Here is a 14,785-nt window from a genome sequence, read left to right on the forward strand (position 1 = left end):
GTTTGTGTTGTGTTTAGTTTTGTTCTGTTCCCAAGTTGGTACATTTAAAAAAGATTTACCGTGGCGGAGCACGGGATGCAGCTAGTCTATAATATAAGCGGGCTGAGCGTGTCCTTCCTTCCGTCCGTCATCGCTATAGATTTTGGGACTATAAAAGTAAACTGCGCACCACGCTGTGCTTTTCAGTGCACCGCAGTGTCTTATTATATGTATTAGAGTAGGGTTTGTTTATATAGCGGCAAAGAGCTATTTTATAATTTCCACTGTTTGTACAATTTTGCATAACGTAAAGAGAATATTAAATACACGCACACTGCTAAAACATATTAAAAGGATCAATGTCAAATATAGTTTTCGTTAATATTCCCAGAAAAAAATGGATATATTATCATGAAATTAGGTCGAAAAAACTAATTAATTCAACTTTTTTTTGGTATTTTTTTTGCAAGGGAGGTAATTTGAAAATATATTTAACTCATCAATATCTAAGTTAATTTTTTTTTTATTACTACCGCATTGATTATTATATGTTAAGGTTCATAATTAAAATAGAAAAATGTTAAGATTATTTATATTATTTATTATTATTTTCTAATTAGTCTATGATTTCTCAAAAATCACTATCTTTTTGCTTTTGTTTTTCGGTGTTATGAAAACAGATGGTGAAATTAGACTTTTTGAGAAGAATGGAACGGCTCTCTCTGAGCGCGGACGTATGGGAAAATGTTTTTTTTTAATATTCAACTCACTCTCAATAATTTAAGTTAATTTTTTTTATTACTTCCACATTGATTATTATATGTTAAGGTTCATAAGTAAAATAGAAAAATGTTAAGATTATTTATATTATTTTCTAATTAGTCTATGATTTATCAATATCACTATTTTTTGTTTTTGTTTTTCGGTGTTAACAGATGGTGAAATTTTAGAATTATAGTATAGAGAATGCTGAAAAGGCTCTCTCTCTGGGCGCGGACGCCTGTGAAAAGCGTGTTTTTCGGTGGTGATTCTAATTACATTACCAATGTGTTTTCTTAGAACCATAAAAGTAAACACCACTTGCCGTACATTTATTTGCATCGCATTGTTTTATTGTAAGTAGAGTATAAGCGGCTAGGTAGTGTGTCAGTCCTTCCTTCCTTCCGTCATCGCTATAGCTTTTGGAACCATAAAAGTAAACATTCGCACCACGCAGTGCTTTTCAGTGCACCGCAGTGTCTTATTATAAGTATTAGAGTAGGGTTTGTTTATATAGTGGCATAGAGCTATTTTATAATTTCCACTGTTTGTACAATTTTGCATAACGTAAAGAAAATATTAAATACACGCACATTGCTAAAACATATTAAAAGGATCAATGTCAAATATAGTTTTCGTTAATATTCCTAGAAAAAGTGGATACATTTTAATAACATAATAACAGTACGGTAGAAAAATCAAATTAATTTAGCTCTTTTTTTCTAATTTTGACAAAGGAGGTAATTTAAAATTACATTAAACTCACGCTAATAAAAAATGTGAATGCAAATATACGTTCGTCATAGAAGGAATTAGTGTTGCAATAATATAATTAGCAAAATGTGAATGCAAATTATTCGGATGTGTAAGAGGAAATTATTGTTAGAAAATTATAATTAGCATGGATTGATAAAAGGCAATCTTTTATTTATTTTATTCACTGAATGTAGGCCCTACTGTTTATTACTTATAATTTTTAATCAACTATTCAGCACTATTATAGACGCGTCATCACGTTCATTAGGTGCGCATTGGTTTTAGTTATGAAACTCTATTGTACATTTTTAAAATTTAAAGTCCTGGAAAAAAATGCGTGAATGGATAAAGTGAAATATTGTATATATTATAGATATTGCCTATTATTTATACTGTTTTCTAATTATTATTCTATCTTTCGGGTTTTATAGGAGAGGCGTAGCGAGAGGGGGGGGGGGGGAGGAGGGCATATGTCCCCGGGTGCCGACCTTAGGGGGCGCCAAAGTGGGTTGGAAAAAATGTGCGAGGGGGGGGGTGGAAATCGAAAGTTTTAGGGAGGGAGGGGGGAAGGGGTGCAAATCGAAAGTTTGAGGGGGGTGCAAATCACCGGAAAGGGCGCGATTTGGCGCTACGGGCTAGACTGTGAGCAATATGCCTGTATGATTGCATTTAAATTGTGTCTATGTTATGAGTGTTGTGTTTGTTTTTTCGTTTTTTTTTTTTTGCGTTCGTTTGTGTTGTGTTTAGTTTTGTTCTGTTCCCAAGTTGGTACATTTAAAAAAGATTTACCGTGGCGGAGCACGGGATGCAGCTAGTCTATAATATAAGCGGGCTGAGCGTGTCCTTCCTTCCGTCCGTCATCGCTATAGATTTTGGGACTATAAAAGTAAACTGCGCACCACGCTGTGCTTTTCAGTGCACCGCAGTGTCTTATTATATGTATTAGAGTAGGGTTTGTTTATATAGCGGCAAAGAGCTATTTTATAATTTCCACTGTTTGTACAATTTTGCATAACGTAAAGAGAATATTAAATACACGCACACTGCTAAAACATATTAAAAGGATCAATGTCAAATATAGTTTTCGTTAATATTCCCAGAAAAAAATGGATATATTATCATGAAATTAGGTCGAAAAAACTAATTAATTCAACTTTTTTTTGGTATTTTTTTTGCAAGGGAGGTAATTTGAAAATATATTTAACTCATCAATATCTAAGTTAATTTTTTTTTTATTACTACCGCATTGATTATTATATGTTAAGGTTCATAATTAAAATAGAAAAATGTTAAGATTATTTATATTATTTATTATTATTTTCTAATTAGTCTATGATTTCTCAAAAATCACTATCTTTTTGCTTTTGTTTTTCGGTGTTATGAAAACAGATGGTGAAATTAGACTTTTTGAGAAGAATGGAACGGCTCTCTCTGAGCGCGGACGTATGGGAAAATGTTTTTTTTTAATATTCAACTCACTCTCAATAATTTAAGTTAATTTTTTTTATTACTTCCACATTGATTATTATATGTTAAGGTTCATAAGTAAAATAGAAAAATGTTAAGATTATTTATATTATTTTCTAATTAGTCTATGATTTATCAATATCACTATTTTTTGTTTTTGTTTTTCGGTGTTAACAGATGGTGAAATTTTAGAATTATAGTATAGAGAATGCTGAAAAGGCTCTCTCTCTGGGCGCGGACGCCTGTGAAAAGCGTGTTTTTCGGTGGTGATTCTAATTACATTACCAATGTGTTTTCTTAGAACCATAAAAGTAAACACCACTTGCCGTACATTTATTTGCATCGCATTGTTTTATTGTAAGTTATGGAGTAGAATCTATTTATGTGACCTAAATAAAGGCTCTCTTTGGGCGCGGACGCCTAAATAAGCGTGTTGTTTGGTGGTGATTCTAATGTTGTGGCTGTGGTTGTGTTGTGGCTGTGTTGTGGTTGTGTTGTGGTTGTGTTGTGGTTGTGTTTTGTTTGTGTTGTGGTTGCGTTGTGGTTGTGTTGTGGTTGTGTTGTGGTTGTGTTTTGTTTGTGTTGTGGTTGCGATGTGGTTGCGATGTGGTTGTGTTGTGGTTGTGTTGTGGTTGTGTTGTGGTTGTGTTGTGGTTGTGTTGTGGTTGTGTTGTGGTTGTGTTGTTGTTGTGTTGTGGTTGTGTTGTGGTTGTGTTTTGTTTGTGTTGTGGTTGCGTTGTGGTTGTGTTGTGGTTGCGATGTGGTTGTGTTGTGGTTGTGGTTGTGTTGTGTTTGTTTTTGTGCTGTGTTTTTTGTTTTTGTTCTGTTCCAAAGTTGTACATTTTTTGCGTTCGTTTGTGTTGTGTTTAGTTTTGTTCTGTTCCCAACTTCGTACATTTAAAAAAGATTTACCGTGGCGGAGCACGGGATGCAGCTAGTATATATATATATATATATATATATATATATATATATATATATATATATATATATATATATATATAATTATATTGAATATATGTATAATGATTGTGGTCCAATCCACGTGCCTTTACTTGTAATGTTACTGTTATGTGTTCCCCCTCCCCCTTGTCTTCCATTGTCCAACGATTGTTGTTAAAAAAAAAATCTTGGCGCATTTTGATGCAGGATGATGATGATTACTATTATTATTAGGACATAATTTGCGACACTTCCGGTGCTGACACACGAACCTTAAGCGCGAATAAAATCCATTTTTTTTTACCCCACGTGATGCCGTGAGCGTGACAGATAAATCACAACAGAACTAAGATGGGCGTGTGACGTGGAACAGAGGGAACACAAATTGGGAACTCTTGTGACAGAGATAATCGCGCCACACTGTCACTGAGAAAAATGTTTAAATTACTTGGGGTGTAGATCTATATTTTTTGTAAAACTTCACATCTATTAGCCTCGCATATAATTACCATCCCCCCTCCACTTCGAAAATAAACGTTTTCATTATATATTTTTTCTCTATTGCAGCATCGATGAAGATGTCAGCCTGATGGACACGATGGCCATGATCTACCCCAGTGGTCACGTGACCTGGATACCCACACTGCACCTGCGCAGTCCCTGCTCTGTTAACCTTCGAACGTTTCCGTTTGATGAGCAGGTGAGGATGCCCTAAAGTTGTTTTGACAGCATGGACAGCATAGACAGCATGGACAGTATAGACAGCATAGACAACATGGACAGCATTGATTGCATTGATTGCATAGACAGCATGGACAGCATCGACACCATCGACAGCATAGACACCATCGACACCATCGACACCATCGACAGCATAGACACCATCGACACCATCGACAGCATAGACACCATCGACAGCATAGACAACATGGACAGCATTGATTGCATAGACAGCATAGACACCATCGACACCATCGACACCATCGACAGCATAGACAGCATGGACAGCATGGACAGCATGGACAGCATGGACAGCATGGACAGTATAGACAACATAGACAGCATAGACAGCATAGACAGCATAGACAGCATAGACAGCATAGACAGCATGGACAGCAGAGACAGAAAAAAAATCTGGAATTTTGACTACAGGGGAGGGGGGAAATATGCTAAGATTACGTTACGTCATTTTTTTTTTGTAATCACACTATTTAATTCCATATAAAGCACATTATGAGACCACACTAAATGTAAAGTGTGCATTATAAAGACAAAGGATATGACATTGTACTAGTAACCGAAAGATTTGTAACTTTCAGAAATAACACATAGGACACATGATATGACCATATTAAGTTGTACTAGTTACCGAAAGATTTGTAACTTTCAGAAATGCTCCATACGATTTTCTAGCTACATCTACCACGGCGACCACCTAAACATCACCTACTACGGCGGGACGCCAGATCGAGCCTTTGATGTGTCGGACCACCACATCAACACCAACTGGGTGTTGCTGGACCACAGGTTGGTCTTGGATCACTGGTGTGGGGGGTGGGGGGCACAGGTTCGTCTAATCGTCTTGTACCATTGACTAATAGAGAAGAGGGTACATGTTCGCCTAACAGCATTGACTAGTGGGAGGGGGGGGGGCTCAGCTTCGTCTTAGGGGTATCCATTTATGAAGTGCATACGGGCGAGGGGGGGGGGTCCGAAAAAATTGACTTTTACGGACGTATATAGACTTTTAAAAGAGAATTTAGTGGATTTTTGTGGATTGGGAGGGGGGGGGGGTCCAAAATCAAGAAAATGTGTGGGCGTCATAAATGGATGACCCCCTTACACCAGGGGTCGGCAACCTGCGGCTCGCGAGCCGCATGCGGCTCTTTTGATATCAAGATGCGGCTCTCCAGCTCCTTGCACAAATACTAATAATCTTAATAAAAAAAAAAAATATTTGAAATAAAAAAATGTTAGTGGCTCTTTAAGACCAGGGAATTTTTGAAAATTGTAACTTTTGGCTCTTCCGCTTCAAAAGGTTGCCGACCCCTGCCTTACACCATTCACTAGAGGATTCGGTACAAGTTCTTCTTAGATTACTGATCAGTGGGAAAGGGAGGGGGAGGTTTGTTTTACACCACTGAGCATTCGGGGTAGGGTACAGGTTCCTCTTATATAAACCATTGGCGGCGACAGAAACTAAGGGCGGATCTGAAAAGGTTTGTTTAAAGAAGGTTTTAAAAAGAATGGTGATAAAAATGATGCGTGATTGGAGGGTTGGTAAGATGGGGGAATAGTGTGGTTTGGGTTGGTAAAAAAAAGGGGTTGGGAATATGTGGGGTTGGGAGGAGGAACTCATATGTGATTATGGGGAGGAGAAGGGGGAAGTGACACTCAAAAATAATTTCAGACAGATTAGGTGAGATGAAGGAAATATTTTTTAATGATGTGGAAACGTCATGGAATGTTTGGTGGATGTTTTTTACAGAGAAAAGTGCGGATTATAGGATTTGTAGGTTGGGTGGTTTTTTTTTAAGAAATGTGTAAATGGAATGTTAATTAGACTAAATTTTAGTGGTCAATGAAGTTGTTGCGCTAAATAAAATAAAATAAAAGAATGATTCGTTGTTGACTATATATATATTTTTATAATTATTCATATACCTTAATGTATTTTAAAATCAACAAGTGAATCATTTTCTATTGTTAAACATGAGTAACTATGGAAAAATTAAACAAGGCTAATTTTTTTTTCATTACATTTTTATCATAAAAATGTTCAATGCTTTGAAAAAGTTCCAAATAAATTGTTTCGTTTTTAACTCTTAATCTTACCAGTATTCAATCTCCTTTATAATTTTGATTTATTGCTAAAAACCAAAATCTATAACCCCCTCTCACCTCACCAGGGCCACAATCCACGTCATCAAACACCCCTGCTGTAATGAGCCCTACCCGCACATGCAGTTTGACCTGACCTTCAAGCGGAACCCGGACTATTACGTGCACGTGTTTGTACTGCCCGCCCTCCTGCTGGCACTCCTGGTGCCCATAAGTCTGCTCATGCCGCCAGAATCCAAGGAGAGGGTGACCATCGGTAGGTGCCAGATCTGCTATAACTTCGTGCCATCTATGTGCTTGTTTTGTCTCTAAGTGACTGTGTTAGATTTAGACAGCCCAACAACCACCGCTAGACTTCGTGCCATCTATGTGCTTGTTTTGTCTCTAAGTGACTGTGTTAGATTTAGACAGCCCAACAACCACCGCCAGACTTCGTGCCATCGATGTGCTTGTTTCGTCTTTAAGTGACTGTGTTAGATTTAGACAGCCCAACAACCACCGCCAGACTTCGTGCCATCGATGTGCTTGTTTCGTCTTTAAGTGACTGTGTTAGATTTAGACAGCCCAACAACCACCGCCAGACTTCGTGCCATCGATGTGCTTGTTTCGTCTTTAAGTGACTGTGTTAGATTTAGACAGCCCAACAACCACCGCCAGACTTCGTGCCATCTATGTGCTTGTTTTGTCTCTAAGTGACTGTGTTAGATTTAGACAGCCCAACAACCACCGCCAGACTTCGTGCCATCGATGTGCTTGTTTCGTCTTTAAGTGACTGTGTTAGATTTAGACAGCCCAACAACCACCGCCAGACTTCGTGCCATCGATGTGCTTGTTTCGTCTTTAAGTGACTGTGTTAGATTTAGACAGCCCAACAACCACCGCCAGACTTCGTGCCATCGATGTGCTTGTTTCGTCTTTAAGTGACTGTGTTAGATTTAGACAGCCCAACAACCACCGCCAGACTTCGTGCCATCGATGTGCTTGTTTCGTCTTTAAGTGACTGTGTTAGATTTAGACAGCCCAACAACCACCGCCAGACTTCGTGCCATCGATGTGCTTGTTTCGTCTCTAAGTGACTGTGTTAGTCCGCGGGCGCGGATTTAGACAGCTCAACAACTACCGTAGGACACAAAACATGGTTCGTGGTGGGAGGGGGGGGGGGTGAGAAGTATCAGTAAAAACAAAAATAATTATGAAATAGATCTCGTGTTATGCTTAGTTTCCCATGGTATAGTTGTTGAGATGAATAGGGGGTGTTCGAATTACGTTTTGTTAGTTACAAAGATAAGTTAGCGGTTATTCTTAAAACAATTGATTAATTTTTTTACAGCAAGAAAAATGGGAAGCTAGTAGAAGACTTTCCCCTGTCTAAATTAAATGTGTTTGTATTATGGAAATAAAAACTAACAACCGGTAAATAAAGGTAGACCTACGTCGATTGGTACTGAGAAGAAATCTACTGCCCGGTAGATATTCACTGCCCAGTAGAAATGTACTGCCCAGTAGAAATGTACTGCCCAGTAGAAATGTACTCCCAGTAGAAATCTACTACCCAATAGAAATGTACTGCCCAGTAGAAATCTACTGCCAGTAGAAATCTATTGCCCAGTAGAAATGTGTTGCCCCGTACCCGGTAAAAGTCAACTGCCCAGTAGACTCCCCCCCCCCCCAGTACAAATCTACTCTCCGGTACAAATCCACTGCCCAGCACAAATCCACTGCCTGGTACAAATCCACTGCCCGGTACAAATCCATTCCCCAGTACAAATCCACTCCCTAGTACAAAATAGTACAAATCCACTGCCTAGCAGCACATGTTGGCAGAGTACGGGTAAGTTGGAAGCGGGGTAAATATCAAGTTCTCCACGGGATACGCCCCTGCACTAGTAGCCCCCAGCCCTGTTACACCACTGTAGTTTATGGCTTGCCCTTATCTCCGTTGTACACATTGGATGAAATAACTCTGCGTCAAATTCCTTCAAGGTTCGGTGGTCGTGTTGGGAGTTATGGTTCTTGACGCCAGCCTGTGTGAGGTTCTACCCATGGCCTACAACCAGCTACCGGCTATCTGTAAGTAGACGCGCGGTGCTATTTTACTGCTGCTTGCCCATTATTTTCACCCTTTCTTTACACTGCTACTAGACAGAGGCGTAGCGAGGGGGGTGGCGGGGGATGTGGACCGCACCGGGTGACACCGTTTAGGGGGGTGACACCAAGGCAAAAAATAGTAAAATATATAGGGAAAAATTTGAGGGGGGGGGTGGTGCAAATCGAAAGTTTGAGGGGAGATGCAAATCGAAAATTGAAAGTTTGTCCCCGGGAAGAGTCGCTACGCCTCTGGGGGGGGGGGGTGACACCATTAAGTGCCGCACCGGGTGACACCCGACCTCGCTACGCCACTACTACTAGACCCACGTGTCCCTCCCCCGTTTCCTTAAACTGATTCTAGACCCACGATCTCCACCCCCACCCTCTCTTTCGAATGTAATAGACATACCCCCCCCCCCTTTATTTTACTGCAACTACACCCATGCGTTACCTCTCCCCCCACCACCACCACCCCTTTTTTTCAAATGCTACTATACAGTCTACCCCCATTTTCCTTCAATTGGTACTAAATCGTCCCCACCCTCCACCCTTTCTTTCGATTATAGACCCATGCCACACACCCCCCTTCCTTTCTACTTCCAGTATACCCAAAATTCCTTTTTCTTTTCTCTCAGCTGCTACTAGAAGCATGTTTTTCCCTTTCTTTCAACTTCTCCCAGACGCACATTTATTTTTTTCTGTTTCCTCCGACTGTTATCACGACGGTGTCGTGTCTGCAAGCAATTGTTGCACGGGTTTTTACACTTATCGCTTTCCTCCACCAGCGATTTACTACACGTTAACCATGTTCTGGGCTGTCTTGTCGCTGATGGGCTCAGCCTTTGTGCTCAATCTACACAATCGGGGACCCAGACGAGGGAAAGTGCCAGATGCTGTTAGATGGGTGAGTTCAAATATGGTTACCAGATTGCCGGATTGTCTATTGTTGGTTTTTTATTCGTTTAGTATTGTTTTTTATTAGTTCTTAAATAAATAATTGATACAAAAAATCAGTAGGAAAATTTAATAGTAACAACACATGCAAAACAAAAGTAATGGAAAATTATTTTTTTTACCACTAACTTAACTTTGGGAGATAGGTGCCTACACGAAACATTTTCCAAGCATGCGGAAATCGATTTAAAAGAAGACAATTGAGGAGTGTTGTGTGAACAGTAACACAAACACAAAGACATACGTTTTTATTTGTTTACACAGTAAGCCTATACTTATATCCCCGTCCTTGGACATCCCATTTTCCCTAATTTAACGTCACACTTCAGATACCACACACTCTCAACCGCGTTTTTGTTACAACAGTGATTTACTTCTAAAATATTTAACTAAATTAGCTAAAGATTAGAATAACCGACCTATTCAAGTTATAAAAGGCGTATTAACAGCTACGTTTAGGGTTAAAAAAAAAACAACCTTAATGTAATGCAAAATTGTGACGTCACATTTTTTAACCACACGACCTCTACACACAAGTCCTATCACTCTTTTCATTAGAGTTTGATGCCATCTACAGACGATCCCTAAATGTAGCAAATAGACAGAATGATATTGTTAATTGTTGATCAAAAGCCCATCCACACCCAATGTCACGTGACACAATACTTGGCCGCAGAAAATTTTGCTCTTCCTTCACTCAAATTCTAGCTGCTCTATTTGAATATAACATGAAATTATCAAATTTTGAAGGTTTGTAGAAACCGGTGTTAGAGTAAAACATTGTTATCGGTAACCGGAAATAGCTTAAAAGTATAAGATCTAATTCTTATATATTTGTATATGTAGTTTCGGCCGACTTAATGAGACATCACGCATGTTATCTTGTTCACACATACAGAGACAAAGACAAATAATATACAGACACGTTTGAAAAACTGAGTAATCCGCCTCTGGAATGTGTAAACGCGAGTAATAATCTCGCTTTCGATTGATTTATTATTTATTTATTTTTTTATTAACCTGTTTTTTTTTATAGAAAAATTGCAATCCCAAATATTGCGGTCAGGAGAAAGTAAAAAAGCTTCAATCACTATCTCCGATATTCTAGTCTAATCTTTTATTTAAAGCACGATCTAGGGTTTCTTTTAGACATTGTTCTATGGGGGGCAGTAGCGTAGCGAGGGGGGGGGCGGGGGGGGGACATATGTCCCCGGGCGCCGACCTTAGGGGGGGCGCCAAATTGAAAGTTTGAGGGGGGGGTGCAAATGAAAAGTTCGAGGGGGGGGTGCAAATCGAAAGTTTGAGGGGGGGGGTGCAAATGAAAAGTTCGAGGGGGGGGGGTGCAAATCGAAAATTTGCTCCCAAGGGGGCGCCAAATTGAAAGTATGTCCCCGGGCGCCGGGAAGGGTCGCTACGCCTCTGATGGGGGGTGGGGGGGGGGGGGGCGGAAAATGGTTAACTTGTATCATTTCTATATACAATTAATTTTTTTGTCTGTTTTGTCCGTGGGGGGGGGGGGGGGGTGGAGTACCCCACTGAAACACGTTCACCACCCCCCTCCCCGGAGAGATGCCCGAAGTAAACACTGAGCACGACTGAATCTAGCTGCACGATATTGCTGAGCTATTCTTCTATAGAAAAGTTTTTTTTTTTTTTAAAGTAAAATAAAAGGTTATTGAGCTCTAAAGGCCGTGGCTGAACCGCACGAATACGATAACTGTAGCTTGCAGCGAAATTTCGCGCAGCTTTTGATTAGGAATGTTATAGTCTATTTTTAGAAATAAACTCACGAGTCATATTTAAATAATGGAGTCTATATTAAAGATATATGCCAGATATGCTTTGGGTTTTCATTATTTATGTGGTGTAGGCTACTACACAGCTGTGTGTGTCGTAATTTGAAGATGAACCTTGCCTTAATAAATAGAAATTCTCCTCCTTAGAAAAAAATAAAATCTTGGCACTTATTTTAACGTGGAAGTGTGTCATTATTTTAACACGAAAATTGGCAATAATTTAGGTTTTAATTTAAAATAGCCCCCAACTAAATTGTTTCTTTTTTTAAGGTCACGTTTTTCATTTTCCATTTTTTAATTAAGATGTTTAAAACTTGCGTGTTTTTTTTTTTCCTTCAGATATTCCTGCGCAGTTTAAAAAGGTTGGTCTGCCTTGGAAATGACAGTTACTATCCTTTAACTGACCTGGACACCATTAGCATGAGAGGGCTTGACAAAACCATAACGTGTCAAGACAGACAACCCAGTAACTCAGATTTAAGGGGAATTAACTCTTCCAAAGTGGAAAAGGATATTGAGGAAGTCAACAGAAATTTAAGTATCCTCAGTGCGAAAATAGCATTGCAGGTAGCTTAGTTTCTTTTTTTTTTTTAGTTATCCAAATTAAATTAACGAAAATATATTTTAAGCTTTTTTTTAAAAACTGTACTTAATGTTTTGGTTCAATGTGAAGAAAATAGAAATAATTTAAGAAGTCTACGAAAACAGAAATAGCGTTTAAAATCTTGACAACTAGACATTCCCAAGTCTAATTAACTCATGTTTTTTTTTTATTATTATTATTTTAGGATGCTCGTCAGGAAGTACTGAATGAGTGGCGACAGGTGGCGCTTGTGGTTGATAGAGTCTTGTTTTTCTTGTTTCTGCTGGTGTTCCTGATGTGCAGTGTGATTCTTCTTGCCTAACCTACCAGCACACCCCACATTGGTACACACTAAAAGCTGGGATTACTCTTTTAATAAAAAGGAGTGGATCACCTAGATCTAATTATTTTAAAATTACCAAACATCCAAATAAATTACCTGAATAAGTTCCTGTAATCAACATAAAGTGTATAAAAGTATAAAACTAATCCTGACAAATACTGAATTGGGCTTTGAAAATGGATTTTAACACTTGAATTACAGTGTAATATGATATTATGTTATCCAGACACATTATGGTCTGATGTTGTAAATTTTGTGTTGGGGGACTGTTCAAAATACTTGTCTGACTATAATCATTAATGACATACACCAGATTAGGCAGAGAGGTTTCTATACGCCTTGTTCGTTCCTCCCAGCTCCCCATCAGAATAGTTAAACATTGGCTCCAACACTGACCCGCCAGTAACATTTGTGATGGATTTATATTACTGTGGACTTATCACATCAATCCCCCATTTTCTTGGACTGGACTAAATCAGTCACCTATTCTCAAAGGAAAGGATTATTACTCTCCAGTGTTTGGAGGGGGGAACAGTCACATTTGCTTCCAGTAGAGAACCTGTTAACAGAACTATAAATCACTGAATAAAAGCAACTGAGGGGATATGGGGCAGTATATTGCGAATGTAATGGAGAATAGAGAGACATTCAAAGAGATTTGTGTCAACATAGTGTGAATACATCTTTGAGCTTTTACACATTTTGTGACAATGGCAAAGGTGACAAATAAATCAATATACATAGAAATGTAACCTCAAGAGATCTATCTACTTAATTTTCTATCACTTTAAGTTATTCAATGTGATTTTGGTTTGGTTTTACTTATAAACTATACTTTTTGTTTTACATTTTTCCACTTTTAACTTTAACATCCCATCATTTACAACCAGATAAATGACATGGTTGCTAAGCAAGAAATGTTTTTACCAAAAAATATTTGCTTTTCTTCCATAAAGCTAATGTTTCATATTTACAAAACTTATAATATTTTTCAAAAACATTTTGATTTCAGATGATTAATATGTAAAATAAAATGTATCCAAATATACCTCTAGTCTTTTAACCAATCATAAATTATCAGTGAATTAAGTATTAGTTTTGGCATTAATTGTTGTCAGCTTATCTTATTTTTAAATGCAGATTGAGGTAACATTATGTTGATCATTATATTCTTACTAGATCTAGTGAAAAAAATTTGGGTGAAAAAATTATGTTTTCTTGGTTATATTAATGTGATAACCAGCATTTTTTAAGTAGTAGCTGGATCTACTCGTGATGTTTTTATTATATGTTTCTAATGCTAATATTCATGTAATGTCCACATCAAAATTAAGTGGTCCATTGTATAACATCTATAACAATAGAAAGAAAAAACAGCAAAGAGATTATCATAATGGTTACTCTAAATACCAGCTGATAAACTATAACTGTGTGCTTGTTTTTGTTACAGTAAAAACATTGTTTTGGTGTAAAGCCATTTTTGTGGAAATTTTTAAAAATTAGTTGGTTAGAGTTGACTGTTTTAATCTGATCTCTCATTCATCAACATTTGATATAGACATCCATTGTGTAAATAGTCTAGCATATTTATGTGACAGCTGACACCAGATTTTTATAGCCTACTATATTAATGTGATAGCCTACACCAGAAGCTATTTAGCCCAGCTTAGCAATGTTGTAACAGACATTGGAAGTTGGATAGTTAAGAGATAAATGTTTAGCTGACACCAAAATTGTAATATTAGATCAGAATATATTGATTAGGTAGCTAAAACTAAAGTCTACCCTGTATAGAATATGATGTTTTAATTATGTTATATGTTATATGTCATGTGTTACCTAAATTCTATATAGAACAGGATCTGTTAATTAAGTTCTATATGTTAGCTGATACCTGAAATTTAATAGTAAAATTTTAGTTTATCTCAGTTTGCATTAAATCTATTTCCATCATTTTTTGCTTCTCATTACTCACTTGTCTCCCTGTAAGCACACAAAACTTCCTTGAGTAATCTTTGTTATGAATAGCCCCATAAAGATTCTTGAAATAAGTCATTTCAACTATGAAATATAACTTTCATCAAAGAGTGAAACATTCCATTTTTGTGTGTTTTATTTTCACTTTTATTTTTGATGTATTGATGAAACAAATTATAAAATAAAAACCATTTTCAGTAAATTTACTGCGACTTCCTCAAATAGATTATACTTTATATTCTTTTCAATAAAAAAATGTTTAGCCTGCTTCCATCTGACAACTGTATGTCCACATTCTCA

At 37.7% G+C, this 14,785-nt stretch overlaps 1 protein-coding gene across 1 annotated transcript in view; it reads left to right on the plus strand.

The window, feature by feature from the left end:
- Positions 1-12,815, plus strand: part of LOC131948017 (neuronal acetylcholine receptor subunit alpha-3) — a 29,017-nt gene extending 16,202 nt beyond the window's left edge. The window contains exons 3-9 of the mRNA XM_059309464.1: positions 4,471-4,603; positions 5,294-5,430; positions 6,813-7,000; positions 8,728-8,814; positions 9,618-9,736; positions 11,922-12,149; positions 12,371-12,815. Of these exons, the coding sequence (XP_059165447.1) occupies positions 4,471-4,603; positions 5,294-5,430; positions 6,813-7,000; positions 8,728-8,814; positions 9,618-9,736; positions 11,922-12,149; positions 12,371-12,487 (1,009 nt within the window). The 3' untranslated portion in view covers positions 12,488-12,815. The remainder of the gene's footprint in view (positions 1-4,470; positions 4,604-5,293; positions 5,431-6,812; positions 7,001-8,727; positions 8,815-9,617; positions 9,737-11,921; positions 12,150-12,370) is intronic.
- The last annotated feature ends 1,970 nt before the right edge of the window (positions 12,816-14,785 follow it).

Source organism: Physella acuta, unplaced genomic scaffold, assembly GCF_028476545.2.
Source record: "Physella acuta isolate Inbredline_101_S28 unplaced genomic scaffold, ASM2847654v3 ptg000620l, whole genome shotgun sequence".
In the NCBI taxonomy this organism is placed as follows: Eukaryota; Metazoa; Mollusca; class Gastropoda; family Physidae; genus Physella; species Physella acuta.